The sequence below is a fragment of the Marmota marmota genome, unplaced genomic scaffold (genome assembly GCF_001458135.2).
Source record: "Marmota marmota marmota unplaced genomic scaffold, marMar, whole genome shotgun sequence".
Lineage (NCBI taxonomy): Eukaryota > Metazoa > Chordata > Mammalia > Rodentia > Sciuridae > Marmota > Marmota marmota.
Window position 1 is genome coordinate 49,663,921 of NW_025999968.1, and position 15,649 is coordinate 49,679,569.

Consider the following 15,649-nt stretch of genomic DNA (forward strand, 5'->3'; position numbering starts at 1 on the left):
TGAGTTTCAAATAGCAATGCTTCAAAGGTGAGTCAGGGGCAGCAGAAATATCTGATGAGAATTTTTTTTTTTTTTGCATTTAAAAAAAAAATTGTGGTACCCCCCCATTTACTAAAATTTATCATTTTAGTAACTTTTTTGGTGATTGTGGTTATCATAATTTCTTTTTTTTAATTTGTTCTTTTTAGATATACATGATACTAGAGTGTATTTTGACATATTATATATCCATGGAGTATAACTTATTCTAATTAGGATCCCATTCTTGTGGTTGGACAGTTCAGTAATGTTAAGTATATTTACACTGTTATATAACCAATCTCCAGAACTTTATCTTGTAAAATTGAAACTCTATACACAATAACTTTTCATTCCCCTCCCCTGCAGTCTTTGGAAACTAGTAAGATAATTTTACAATATTATGGTGGGTTTTGCAATATAATTTCTTTCCTTGCTCAAAAAAAAAAAAAAAAGGAAATCTACATTGCTCTTGAATGTTTTCTTGAAAATTAGGAAACCTTAAAGTGGTGGTGAGTTATAGTAGGGTCTGGAGGTCTGGGCGAAGACAGCTTGCAGGGGTTAGAGGCTGAAATGATAACTGCCGTCTTTTTGCTCTTGGAAATGCACATTAAATTATAGCTTGCTCTTTTTAATTGCCACTTTATTGTGGTAAATCTTGAAAATATTATTATGTATAGGTTGCATGCTTATTTCTGCTAAGAGTGCATGAGGATACTGAAAATATCCTGAAATACTTACTACTTATTTTCATGTACCCTTAGCGGCATGATTACACTACTTATATATAATAATATCTTCAGATTCCCTACAATAAAAGTGGCAATAAAAAAATGAACAAGCTAAACTTCCCACTTAAATAAAAGCATTGCAAAGTAGTAAGCAAAGGGTGAGGGGGCTAGTTTTCAATTTTCCTTTTTCATTTGTGCAGTGAAGGACATTTCTGCCTTTACATGTCTGCTCTCTTCTATATTTTCTTAAGCATGCAGATTCTTTACACAGAGTTCTCGAATCTTTTGGCTATTACATAGGTTCCTATGCTGCATTTGTGGATTGGATACTTGTGGGAGGCAATTATGTACTAAACTCATTTGAACTGAGTGTGGCCTATGTGATAGTCATCAGGACAGGATAGGATGTGTAGTTTTATGTCTGCCAGTAAGCAAATCCTTTAACAGGGCACAGATGATTTAACAGCTTGGCTAGTGAGCCCAGGGTACATTGCTTTCATTCCCCTGCCTGTTATACCTGGTAATTTGCCAGTGTAACAGGTGAAAATTGATGAGTGGGTAGCGATTTCTGGGACACAGACTGGAGGAGCCAGGAGTTCTGAATTCCTTTGGCAACAGCTTCATCTCATGGTGTGAATTATATTGTAGTACTACTATGCACTACTTTTCAATTTATTTCTATATAGAAAGGGAGAATGGTTCCAACAGGCTGAGTTTATGCTACCGGCATGCACATGGGGCAGCAGGGAAAGATGGTACACAGAAGATTGTTATTATAAACATATATATTTTAACATTTTTTCAGTTGTACCTTTATTTTGTTTATTTGTTTTTATGTGATGCTGAAGATTGAACCCAGTGACACAAGTGCAAGGCAACCACTGAGCTACAACCCCAGCCCCGTGTTATTTTATGTGTGTGTGTGTGTGTGTGTGTGTGTGGGTGTGGGTGTGGGTGTGTGATTTTTGGTGGTGGGGAGGTACTGGGAATTGAACTCAGGGGCATTCACTCACTGAGCCACATCCCCAGTCCTATTTTGTATTTTATTTAGAGACTGGGTCTTACTGAGTTGCTTAATACCTCAGCACTGCTGAGGCTGGCTTTGAACTTGAGATCCTCCTGTCTCAGCTTCGCAAGCCGCTGGGATTACAGGCATGTGCCACCATATATTTTTATGTCTCAGGCAAGACAGATTTCACATGAAAGTAAAATTGATCCAACTCTTTTTCTCTTTTTAAATTTAATTTGTGATTGACATGTGTTAATTGTTCCTATTAACGGGGGGTTCAGTATGATAATTCAACATGTGCATAGTTATTTAGAATCTTATTTCCTTTAGAACATTTTTACTCAGAGACCTCATGGTAAATAGGGAGGGTCATTTTTTTTAAATCAATCAGATGATAAATTTTATTGAATTTGTATTTCATCCTTTGAAATATGTGTCCTTGAAGAATGTGAGAGAAGCAAACAGTAAGAAATTCGCTAGTTCTCAATTTACTAATATAAAATCAGAACAGGACCTCATCAGGTACATGGCTTACACATATAGACTATTGTAAACAATTCATTAGACTGAAGAGCCTATTTAACAATGAACTCATATTTTTCAGATTGTATATACTTTTTTCTATAAATAATTGTAAAGGGTGATTTCAAAAAAACTCTTTAAAAGACAATTAACTAGTATTCTTAAAAGAGTGTTTTTTCCGTCACATGCAGATAACATAGACATTAGAATAATAAACTTAGGAAAGTTAGTTCTTTAAAAATAATTTCTAGAAGTAAGGGTTTTACCATGGTATGTTCAGAAAGGGTTGCCATGCTGGCCTCTCTGACATGAATGGGAAAAAAAAGGAGAAATGATATGTACGCTCTTGTGTTCATGTTATCAGCAGGGTTTTATTTGAGGTCTGGTCTTTCATGCGGAATTGTTAATGCTTGCAAGTGTTATTTCCAGCTCACCATCATTTCTTCAGGTTGGATGAGTTTCTCAGGGATGAGCCATTTTTGTAAGACTACTACATTTTGCAGGATGAAATTATGCCTGTGGGCTACCAGAACAGACAGTGAGGGGTAATTGAAACAGACAACTGAAGTATTCCCCCACACAACTGCCCTTTTCTAAAGCTGTTTAAGATTTCTGGAAGAGAGCTGCAAAATCATTAGGAGACATTTTTCCAACAACACATGGCAAGTAATTGAAACGTAATGGGTTTCAGGGCTCTAGCTCAGGCCCGAGATGCCCATGAATGTCATTGGAAGATGCACGTGGTGACTATCAGTCCACCTTTCTATTTTCAGTCAAATAGAACTCACCAGACTTTGTCTAATGTTGATTTACAATGCTGCTTCATGCAAAAAATCTCCCTCTAAAGAACAGGAGCAGAACTAATTGTTGGTAATGTATTCTGATGCAAAGAAATGGACTGATTGTCTCTTCTTGTTGTTTGCAAAGCCTCTGCCACCTTGTCATGACTCCGTGGAATCCATGCAGGTGTTCAAACAGCACTGCCAAATAGCAGAAGAATACCATGAGGTCAAAAAAGAAATTGCTCTGCTTGAGGAAAGAAAGTAAGTACTAACCACGCCCCACAAATACTCACTCTCCTCCAAGCACCTTCTATTTTGCAAAGGCTGGAGGTAGGTGAGAGGGGAGCAGGTTGTGGGAATAATCTAGATAAATGGTCCTGCTGTAGCTTGAGTGCTTTACTTCATGGGGTAGCAAAAAGAACAGAGGGGTGCTTTTACTCAAAACTTATTATACTTTTTTAATAAAAGATTTTGGTTCAGGAAATTAAATTGACAAATTACTACCTAGAGTCATACTCTGTAAATGTGCCTGAGGCCTTAGAGCGCTTTGGCTTGGAGTGGATTTTAATTAATTTTTAAATGGTAGAGTGTATACATTAAATGGAGAAGCCACTGGGATAAGTTTTTGGAATAATGGAATAATGCAGATGTATTAGTTGTCCAGCTATTTTATAGTCTGAATAAATTTTTGTCTTGATGGCTTTTAACAGAATTACAGTTCTGCTATAGGGGATTATTCAGTTCTATTAATTAGAGTATTCTAATTTTACTCACCCCTAACTTTTTGTTTCAGAATCCCCCTTTTTAACTGCACTCAATTCTGCTGACATCTACCCAAGTGACTCCTCATTTTCTTATTTCAAAGCAACAGCTTTAGACTCTTTGACTTTATACTATTGAACAGTTAGTACTTACACATTTATTAGGGATATTTTAGTCACTACTAAGTGGTGAGTGCCATAAAATCATGGAAAGTTAGATGTTGACCATCTTCAAATTCTGGAAGCCTGGGCAATTATGTGACACCCAACGGCTAAGAAAACCCTTGTCCAATGCATGAAACAGAATTCAAACATAGTGTAATTCTTAACTTTTATTTCTTCTTTTCCATCTTACTTACTGGAGTGACACATGATATATATTTATTACTACATTTTAAATGAGAGGAAGTGAAATGCATTTTGTTTATAGAAACTTAAATTCTTAGTACTCTTTTAAGAATCCCCAGAATAGTGGTTAGACAACATGACTTGGTGGTAAAGAATGGATTACGGATTTGGGGAGCAGATTTCTGTACTTACTCTAAGACCTCATTTAGCTCTTTCTTACTTCCTTGCTCTTCCATGCTTCAAATCTAATATTCTACCTGGACTTTGGTTATATGGGATAAAAAGATGTTATTAAGAAATCAGAACAGGGTACATGTCTGTAATTCCAGCTACTCAGGAACCTGGGCAATTTAGTAAGACCCTGCCTCAAAATAAAAATTTAAAAAGGAGTTAAGGTATAGATCAGTGGTAGAGCACTTGCTTATCATGGGTCCAATCCCCAATACTTACATAAATAAATTAATAAATAAAATCAGAAATACAACATTTTCTTCATAAATCTGAGGGTTCCTTTTGGTCTATGAGTTTTGATAAGTTGCCTGGAATACTCAGGTTGCACATTTATATAGTCTGCTTCTTAAAAACAATTTTATAAAAAAATTAAAGATTATTAGTCATGTAACAAATGTTGCATTCAAAGGAAGACTGCCATAATCAGTAGAATGTGTGTGTGTGTGTGTGGGGGGGAGTGTGTATGTGTGTGTTTGTGTATGTGAACTGTAGTGGTATGATAGAAAAAACCCCAGATAATTTTGTCTTTCTTTATAAATGCTTTAGTTCGAATTTATTGGAGTACTTTGTTACTTAAATTAAACCCATGTATGGCATTTTGGGAGCAACACAAGAATCATCCACTAAATTATATGTTCTGCAAGTTTATATTTTTATATATTTATATTTTAAAAAATGATAGAATAATGACATGAGAGTTAGTCATATATAGTCTTTGAAATATAGCCTTACTGCTTGTGTTGGGAAACAGGATAACTTGTGGGTACCACTGCAATATTAAAATAAGAAAAGGCATAGTCAACTTCTAGAAAGAAGATGGCTAGCAGACTAGCAGAAATACTTTATACAACCCTCCAGAAACATAAAGAAGTAGGGTAGCCCCTTATTTAGATAATCATATGCCCGTGTATGCTTCTGCAGAACTCATCTTAAATCCTCCCCAAACCTCTTATCTGAATGCTTTCCCTAAACAATGGATGTATCACTAGTTTTCTTCTTCCTCCTCTTCTTCCTTCTCCTCCTCCTTTCTCTTAGTTTTCTTTCTTTGACATAAAGCTTCTCAAATTTCTTTTTCTGCATTCCCAATTCTGCCATCTTGGTTGATGCAATAACTGGTGTTCCTGCCTATGGTTTCTTGTTGCTAGAAAGTGACAGCCAGTTTGGGGCCTGGATTTTAAGAGCCACCATAGTCTGCCTACATAGAATGTCTACATCCCTCGCTTCAGTGGCATTGGCCTATTCACTTTTCCCAGGTAGGAGGAGGATCCTCCTGCATGTGAGGCCTGTTCACACCATGTTATTGGCCCCTTTCCTCCTCTGTGGCTGCCCAAATGCTGCCCAGCGTGGCTGAGAGTTCAGCCCATATCCCTGCCCAGCCAGCACAGAATGATCAGTACTTTTCTGGAGCAAAAGAAGAGTCACTAGAATGATTCTTTGGTACTTTTTATGAATCAGTATTATCCATGGCTGTTTGTTTATTTCCTATCTTTCTGACTGTGTATAATTCCTGCAGACATAGATACCCTTTAGCATCTCTTTGTATCCTGGTCATCTGTCATAGACCTGTGTGTGCCTAGGGTCAAATATGAGTAAGGTTGATTTGGAGTAGCCAATTATAGGTTATAGTAAAATCCTTTGTGTGCACATACTTTATTTTTAGTTTGTGTAGTCTATATTTAAAATACAGTCAATATCAGCAATAAAGTGTTGCTAAGATAAATTGTTAAATAGGGAAGTCTGGTTATATTTATAAACAAATGAGCCTCATCCTCCAAGAATTATTAGCAGTTGTTGTTTTCAGTTAACACTGTACTGAAGCAGAAATTCCTTTTACAGCAAATCTTATCCTCAAGTCTTTGTTTTCAAACAAAGTGAAATGGGCCAGATGGATTTGACCCAAGTAATTAGCTCTTCAGTTTTTTTTTTCTTTTTTGATGATTGATAAGAATTTCTTCCTCATCATTTCATAAAGTGTGGCTGATTATGTTGCCTCCGGTGGTTGGTTAGACCAAAGAAAGATGCTAACTAAAGTAGTTTAAAAGAGAGTTTTTCTTCGTTGGAGTTATTCATACACAGCTTGCAGTTTAAATTTCAGACTGAACTTCTCTCTCATCTCCAGAGGAGGTCTCCCTGGATCAAGTTTGGGATAATTTGCAGCAGTGGATGAGAAAAGTTGCTATAACTATTATTTTTAATCATGTTATTGCATGGATAAAGAAGTCAAACACTTTTAGTATCATACACTTACCCTAGATTAATCCAGTTTAAAGAATCATTCCTTATGAATAGTGAGGCAAGAGAAGCTCATTTCTACTTTTATCAAACTTTTTTTTCTTTTTACTATAAAAAAAACCCCCACAAAAATAAGAACTTTATTAAAATTAAAACATTACCAAGAATTCTGATGTCTTTAAAGAACTCCTGCTATCATTTTTAACCTACTTCTTTCTAGGCCTTTTTGCATGTGAATATATATCTCCACATAATCACACATAAAATAGTATGCTTTTTTAAGTACATACGATAAGCATTTTACACAACACATATAGCTTTTTGTGTATGTAATGGAAGCTAATGGAAGTGAGATAAAATACTTGATGGCTTTTAGCTTGTCCAAAGGAGAAACCACCTGTCTGATCTATGTATTTGGTGTTTAGAAGATTGACTTAGAATAACAGATAAAGAGAGTAACTCTTAGAAAAGTGATTGGCTTCTTTCACTTGTACAGTGTTTTCCAGGTTCACCCATGTTATGTCATGCATCAATACTTCATTCCATTTTACTGTTGAACAATATTTCATTGCATAGATGTACATTTTATTTATCCTTTCATCATTTTCTAGACATTTGGATCATTTGTATTTTTTGACTATTATGAATCATGCTGTTATAAACATTCATATACAAGAGCATATGTTTTCAATTCCCTCCTGTGCTAGAAGTACAAATGTTGGGCCATATGATAACTCCACATGTAACCCTTTTGAAAAACTGCCTTGCTGTTTCCAGGGGGTTGCTCCATCCTCTGTTCTCACCAGCAGGGTATAAGGGTTCCAATTTCACATCTTTTCCAGGACTCATTGGGCCTTTTTGACATAGCCATCTAGTGAGTGTGAAATGATGTCCCATTGTGGTTTTGATTCACATTTTCCCGACGGCTCTTTGTGTGCTTGTTGGCCATTTCTATGCTTTCCTGGGGAAGTGTCTGCTCAGAGCCTTTGCCCCCTTTTAAGTGGTTAAGTGATCATTTCATTATTGAGCTTAAAGATGGTTATGTAATCTCAGTGAGTTTAGGCAAAACATTAGAAGGTGGTTTTATATGTGGTTCCCACAATCATTGAGAGATTTATATTCTCATGTCTTTAAAAAATATGTAACATAATAACTGAGGAAGCAAGGCCTCATCTAGGGGAACAATGTCCATATGTATTTCATAAGAGCATAGACTAAAATTAGCCCTAAAATTGTTTTTAGTTATGGTATTTGATTTTTTTTCTGAAATTGTCAACAGGAGATTTTAATGTTCAAATAGAACCATTTTATTTCTTTAGGATGTTCCAGAGACAAGAGATTTTTAAGCTGTGTTCTGGGGAAGAGTGTCAGCTATTAGGAAGGGAGAGGGTGTCAGAAAGGGTATGATATTAGGGTCAACCAGAAGAGTTCCAGTTTTATCTGTTTTATTTTGGAGGATTATTTGTTTGGAAAAAAGACTGCACAGTCTGAAAACACTGAGAACCAAACTTTGCTTTTATAGTCCAAACATATTTCTCTTAGATATTTACTCGGCCTCCAGAAATTAGGTTTTCACTGTCGTAAAGAAAGAGTAAGTGGAGCTATTTCTCCACAGGCATTTTCAGGATATATAGAAATGTGGGGTCAAGTGTGTCCTCTCTTTCCTTTGCTGTCTGATGTGGGCATCTGCCTTCTGGGTAAGGTATGGGATGTGAGTTCCTTTCCTAGCAGCGCAGAGACGCTCCCAGGACTCACTTGGCTAGTCAGAGTAGAGACACTGCCTAGTTTGCAAAAGGATCTCCTTAAATACGTGTTGGGTGAATGACTAGAACAACCAACTGTCTTGGTTCTTTGCTTTGCTTAAGGAGGCAGAGAATAGCTAAATGGATACTTTTATTTTCAGAATGAGACTTCATTATATATCCCAGACTTCATCAGGCTGTGATATTATACTTTCTCTGAATGCCCCAGCCATGATGATTTGGGCCCTTTATGCCACCATATTCTCATGCTGTTCAGTCTTTTAACTGGAATCTTAATTCTAGTTTAAATTTCTCCACCTAATTGTATACCTGAAACCAACTAACAGGGACAGAATATTTACATCTCCCTAATGATAGTGCCTCCCTTCTCTTACTAAGGAAGGAGGCTCCTATCCACTTTCTGGGGAGCAGAGCAAGGAAACTGTTTGCCTTTCATTTCAGTGCTCTCTCAGGACTGACTCTTTTCAGGGTGATGAATGGCAAGCGATTCCATTTTCTTTAGAGTAGTGGTTCCTAACAGGGCAATTCTGCTCTCCTTCCCTGCCCCCATGACACCGGTAATATCTAGAGTCATTTTTGATTGTAATGAGTTAGAGGGGTATTTGCTATTGGCATCTCATGAGTAGGAGTCACAGATGCTGCTCAATGTCCAATAAAGCTGCTGTATAGCGCCACCCCTAAAACAAACAAGACCCATGATGTCAATTGTGCCAACACGGACAAGTTCTGCTTTGGGGAGTCTCCCTTCCTCCTCCAAGAGTGGAAGGCTGTCCTTTGGCTCCCAAAAGATATTCGTGGATTTGGTCATACATTATTCATATGCAGGGCTTCAACACTGGAGTCTACACTGAGCTTTAGGAACCTCAGCTTAACGCAATCTGCATACAATTAAGGTGGACTTTCGATCTTTTTTGTCATCTTGAGGCATCTACTCTTTCTCTTATTTATAAATATTTGTACTTGGACATACATCTCTCAAGAGCCACCATCAGTGCATGTAGTCTAAATCCGCGTTTTAAGATAAAAATTGCCCTGTGAAGAAGGTATTATTTTATTATTACCCCACACTCTCCAGTTCATTGGGATCAATTTGGGGTCAATTGGTCTAACATTTCACTTTTTCTAATGAAAGTCCATAGTTAACTTTGAAAGTGCCAATGCCAAGGAAGTGGTCCTTCCAGAATGCAGAAATATTTGTCCCAGTGATGAAATCATGCTTCACTCTCCTACAGCATAAAGAACTTCCTTAATTTTGAAATTCATTTCCATAAAGTTTTAAACTTTTCTTTGTTAACACACTTGGGCTTTCCCTTCCCCCATTTGTCTTGGCTACAAAAACCTTTTCCAGGCATGTGGCTGGCTTAGGATGGGGGTGGAAGATAATCTACGGTAGACCCCAAGGTTATGGCTTTTATACCATTGAGCTACATCATTTGGAAAGCCAAATTACAGGTTCTTAGCTTCAGAAATAAGATTCCTGTAACTCTAACCAAGAACTCAGAGGCAGGACCATATTCTAGCCAATTTTATATATCGATTTGTTCTTCAGATTATCTATTTATAAGATAGTCTCCATAGCTTGATGTGCCAGGGTTTAATTATGAATCGCTAATGGATGAGCATAAATATGTCTATAGAAATAGCTCCTGGACAGGAGACAAGAGATATTTTGACAGTTTTCATTGGATATCTGTATAATTGCTTATCAAGTACATGAAACTAATTTAGAAACCTATGAATTGACTCTTTTTGATTCTAGTGAAGTAGAAATTATTATTGACTTTCTTCAATGCAGGAAGATAGAATGAGACAATCTTGATAATTCTTTGTAGTTATAAATTGGTGATTTTGTGATTTATTGTATCCACTAGTCAAAACTTTTAACAGATGACTTCAGGAGTTATAAATGAAGTCAGATAAAGACTCAGGAAAATAGTCATGGTTAGACCCAGGATTACCAACTGCCAGACCAGGATTTGAAAGCAAAACTCTATTTCTACCTAAATTATTTGTATGCAATGGTAATTTGAAAGGGGGAAAATAGAACAAAAATAGATTATCTGATTGGCAGAGGATTTATAGCATGTGTCTCTCTCTACTTATATAGGTTTTTACTCATTAATTTATTTAAGATAGTTAAAGACCTTTTCTAATCAATAATTATTGATATTGACTGCTTTAAACCCTGCTCAGAGGTACAGAGCTCTAACCATTTAATCAGAAAGATAGGCTTGATTTCTCCCTTTTTCTTATTAGCTCTGTGGCTTTTTAAGTTAATGGAGCATTTTGGGTTTTGTTTCCTGCCCTTTAAAATATAAATTAATCTTCCTATGAGCTACATTTTTCTTAAACTATTTATTCAACAAGTGTTTATTGGAAGGCTGTTCTATTCCAAACATCATGAAGGTCAAAGGTCAAAGGTCAAAAGTCAGCAAGAGCCAAGCAAGTTTGTGTATATATACATAGATGCCCCAGGGTGTCTTCCACTGGCCCTTGACTGGGTGCTTTTTTTTTTTCCCAAAGCCTGGTTTTGTTCAGTGGGCACTAGATTTGATGCACAAGGCAGTCTACTGGTATAGAAAGAAAATGCTAAAACTTCTATTCCAATTTACTCTTTGCACTTTTTCTGAGATAACTTTATTTTAATGATTTCAAACTTAGAAAAAAGTTTCAGGGACTGAGGAGTGGCAGAATGCCTGCCTGCCACGTGTGAGGCCGTGGGTTTGGTCCTCAGCCTTGAAAAAAAAATAAAGGAAAAAACCAAACCAAAACAAAAAAAGGTAACAAAAATATATCCTTTATTAGATTTACCAATTATTAAAAATTTCTGAATTTCCCTAGCTCAACATTATTTTCCTCCCTCAACATGACAGAGATTTTCTTTCTCATTCATTAATATCTAATACTATATTTATATTTGTATGTACACACATGCATCTAAATATGTGTATATATATGTTTTATGTATATGTATACATATACATACATGCACACATCATCATGCTCCATTTCCCTAAATACATTAGTATTTTATAATAAGAAGGCCGTCCTAATTTAACCATTGTATAATTATTAAAATCAAGAAAGCTAGCATTTATACAGAGCTATTATATAATTCATGGTCCATATTCAAACTGCACCAATTTTCCATTAACATCCTGCAGAGATATTTTTTTCCAGAATAGCACATTGAATTTAGTTGTCAGTTCTCTTTGGTTTCTTTAAAATATGGGGCAGCTCACAGCATTTTTCAGGATACAGGCTGGCAATTTTGTAGAATTTCCTTCACTTTGATGTTGTCTGGTGTTCCTCATGACTAGACATAGGTGAATCATTTGTGACAAAAATGCTGTAGAATGGATGCTGTGTCCTTCACGTGAAAATGGCATCTATTTTTTTTTTTCATGATATCTATTTATCTCCTCAGTGGGGATGTGAACTTTGGTCACTTGGTTAAAGTGGTCTTCTAGGTGCCTCCTCCTTTTTATTTTCTTTTGCAATTAATAAGTGATTTGTGGGGAAACATTTTGAGAATATGTTAATGTCTTGTTCCTTGTCAGACTTTTACCCACTAGTTTTAGCACTCAATCTTATTCTGTTACATATCTATATTTGGTTATGCTTTATAATATATTATCACATATATTATTTATGAATGAATGTACACACATTGAAATAGTCAGGTGTACAGTTTTTCTCTTTTTTGACTAACAGTCTTACATAATAAATGTTTGGAGACCTGAATAAATAAGATAGTCAGATTATTTTCTAGCTATGGATTATTGGAACATTTCCGGTTGAATTTTTGATCAGGAAATCTCCCTATCTCCCAGTGGCCCTGGGCTTATTTTCCATATAAATTTGAATATTATTGTTTGTCAGTAATATATCAGTTCCTTTATTCTTCCCTTAGACGATGTAGTATCAGATCAGTGTCTGACAATGCAAGAAGAAGGAAGAGAAGCTTTTAGAAATGTGGTCAACAGTGGTGATGACAATACAAATTTGCACACTTACACAAGGAGGAAGAAATGTGAGGCAAAGAATTCAGTTAGATTCAGTCTAGGTTAAGAGCTAGTCTAGGATAGGATTACCTGACTCCATATGGGGAGTGGAGCTAGTATCCTTTAGGGTTCTCATGATCATTAAATCTAGACATAGACTGTGTTAGCATCTCATTAGGTGTGTTTACATCAATGAATTATTTATAGATATTTACTGAGAATGGAATTTGAACTACTAAGTTCCCTCCAGTACTCTTGCCTGCTTCCTCAATTCTTAAGTCAGGCCAGCATTAGAACTGTAGAAAATGCTCTTTGGTTAATTTGGTACAGTGACCCTTCCTATCCATGGTTCCATATTAATGGATTCAACTGTGGAACTATGCTATGTAGTTATGGTGTGTGTTTTTCTTGCTATTATTCTGTTTCTCTCTCTCTATTTTTCCCTCCCCCCTCCCCTGCCCCTTGTATTGGGGATTGAACCCAAGGGCACTATACTATTGAACTACATTAATTTTTTTTTTAAATTTTGTGAGCTGGGGCTATAGTTCAGAGTGCTTGCCATTGCATGCACAAGGCCCTGGATTCAACCCCCAGTACCACCAAAATAAATAAATAAAATAAAAATAAATAAATAAATATGTAGATAGAGTCACATTAAGTTGTTGAGGCTGACCTTTAACTTGGAATCCTACTGTCTCAACCTCCAGAGTAGCTGAGATTTCAGGCATGCATCACCATTGTCATTATTATACTGTTATGCTATATTATAAGTACAATACAACAATATTTATATAGCATATTTTTGTATTATCATGAGTAATCTAAGGATTATTTAATGTATACAGGAGGATGTGTGTGTAGATTATATGCAAATAGGACACCATTTTATGTAAGGCACTTGAGAATCAGCAGATTTTGGTGTCCCTGGGTGTTCTGGAACCAGTCCCCCAAGGATACTGATGGATAACTGTATATTTTAAGGACCAGCAAAAGGCATGAAAGTAATATCTGCAAGAAAGGAATTGGGATTTTTTTTAGTTCAAAGAAGGCCAGGGAAATAAAGGAAGATAATGAATGAATTTGGAGGACAAAGACTCAGTAAGAGGCAAACTAGTTCTTCTCCCTACAAGACAACAGACAGAAACTTAATTTATAAAAATTATAAACTGATTTTTTTCTAAGTTACTTATAATTTTGACAATTTGTTATACTCTTGAAAAGATGAGTGCTTTGGGCCATTGAAGGACCTGTGGGGCCTTTTGTATATGTTTAATATATAGGATAGGTCCAGTAGAGGTGAAAAAAATAGGAAATGAAATTTTGAAGCTAGAAAAATAAGTCATTGGAGGCAGATGGGTAAAAATTTAGAAGAGCAGAGTGGAACATGCCAACTTCCATTGGACTATTATGGGATCATTTGATTTCTTTGCATTGAATTCCATGCTTCTCATGGTCTTGTACCCTGAATCTTCAGAAAGGAGCTCATTGCCAAGCTGGACCAGGCAGAAAAGGAGAAGGTGGATGCTGCTCAGCTGGTTCGGGAATTTGAAGCTTTGACGGAGGAGAATCGGACACTGAAGTTGGCCCAGTCGCAGTGTGTGGAACAACTGGAAAAACTTAGAATACAGTATCAGAAGAGGCAGGGGTCATCCTAACCTAAAGTTATTAAATGTGAGCATCAGTGGTTACTGATCGCTATGTACCCGCCGAAAGATTTTTATTTTAAAGAGGTTGGGAGTAAAATCTATTGCTTCTCTATTATCAACATGGAGAATATCCAGAATGTGTTTCATGCTTGCCAGCTTCTAGCTTGAAAGAAGGGATATTTTAAGTGAGATCATTAATGCAAAGCTATTACCAGTATATATTTTCAGAGATCAGAATTCTTTCCCAAAGATATATAAATACATATATATATATACAAATATATATTTTTTTCTTATTTAGGAAGATAAGATACTACTGTACACCAGGATAGAAAGTGATAAAACTAGAATATTGACTGACCCTACTCAGAATCATGAGCCATGAAACAAATCAGTAAAATACTCACTGTAGTTCCACATCTGTGCATTTTTAAATTTCATGCTTTTACTGGTTCAAGTCTGCTCACATTTAAACCGACAGACACTTCTCTGCATATATTTATGTTCAACAGAGTCAGATGTAATCCTTCAGTGATTAATTGTCCTAAGAATAAATGGTTACATATCCTAAAAGCTTTCTCATGAAAATATTAGCAGAAATCAGGTCTGGGCCAGGTGCTCATTTGCCAGTGCTGACTTGCTGTTGTAGTAAAGAAACAGAAAAGGCTGTATTTTCTTTACTCTGCATTAACACCTGGTAAACAGCTCAGCCTCTGCTTGTGTGTGTGTTGGTGGGGGGGCTTGAGGGAGGGAATTGGGGAGTGAAAAGATATGCTTCAGACTTTGCTTTGGTGAGTTTCCATGAAAACATCAGTGAAATTATGACTATTACTTTGGATTTAAGGATATGTTTTAGACCAGTAAAAACTAATAGGAATATGTGAGTAAATTCAGAATAAAAATGATTTTCCCCTTGTTCTAGCTATCACCATGTTTTCCCAAATTGATATCTTTGTTATATGTCCATTTCTATTCATGTAACTTCTTTTTAATTAAACATGGAACAAAACTGTCACATTGTCTTTTGCTCATTTCTTAATCCCCTTTATGCTGAAAATTAGGATTGCCTAACGCTGGTTAGAATTTATTTTTGGCTGTATATGCTAAAAAAAAAAGATGTAAAGTACCCTTTCTTGGAAAACCTGTGGTTTTTCATGCAAATAACTCAGCTCCAAAACTGATTATGATGTACTTGTGTCTTGAGGTATTTGCCCACAAAACATAAAGAATAGTTTATTTAAATAATAAAATGACCTTGGATAGATCAGTGGTTCTCACCTGGGAATGCCCCCAAGGGACATTTGGAATGTCTGGAGACATTTTCTTTTGTTGTTGCCACAGATGAGAGGGAGCCCTGGACGCTAGAGATCAAGAGTGCAGCTAAACACCCTAACAAGGTACAAAGAATAGTGTGGCCCAACATGTCAATAGCACCAAGATTGATGCACCCAGGGGCAGACTAATCACTGGGAATTTTGGGTAATGCTAAGGGGGAAGCATATTGCAAGGTTTCTTGCCTTGGTATGCAGAGTCTCTGTTATGGTTTGTGAAAGGAAAGTGACCACAACACTCAGAGCAACCAAAAGATCTTTATTGCAGCAG

General features: G+C 36.2%; 1 protein-coding gene across 2 annotated transcripts in view; it reads left to right on the top strand.

Moving 5' to 3' along the window:
* Map3k7cl (MAP3K7 C-terminal like) overlaps nucleotides 1-15,062 on the top strand; it is a 60,475-nt gene extending 45,413 nt beyond the window's left edge. For both annotated transcript variants that reach the window (XM_015478685.2, XM_015478686.2), the window contains 2 exons: nucleotides 3,208-3,323; nucleotides 13,876-15,062. In XM_015478685.2, the coding sequence (XP_015334171.1) occupies nucleotides 3,208-3,323; nucleotides 13,876-14,056 (297 nt within the window). In that variant the 3' untranslated portion in view covers nucleotides 14,057-15,062. The remainder of the gene's footprint in view (nucleotides 1-3,207; nucleotides 3,324-13,875) is intronic.
* Nucleotides 15,063-15,649: the final 587 nt, after the last annotated feature.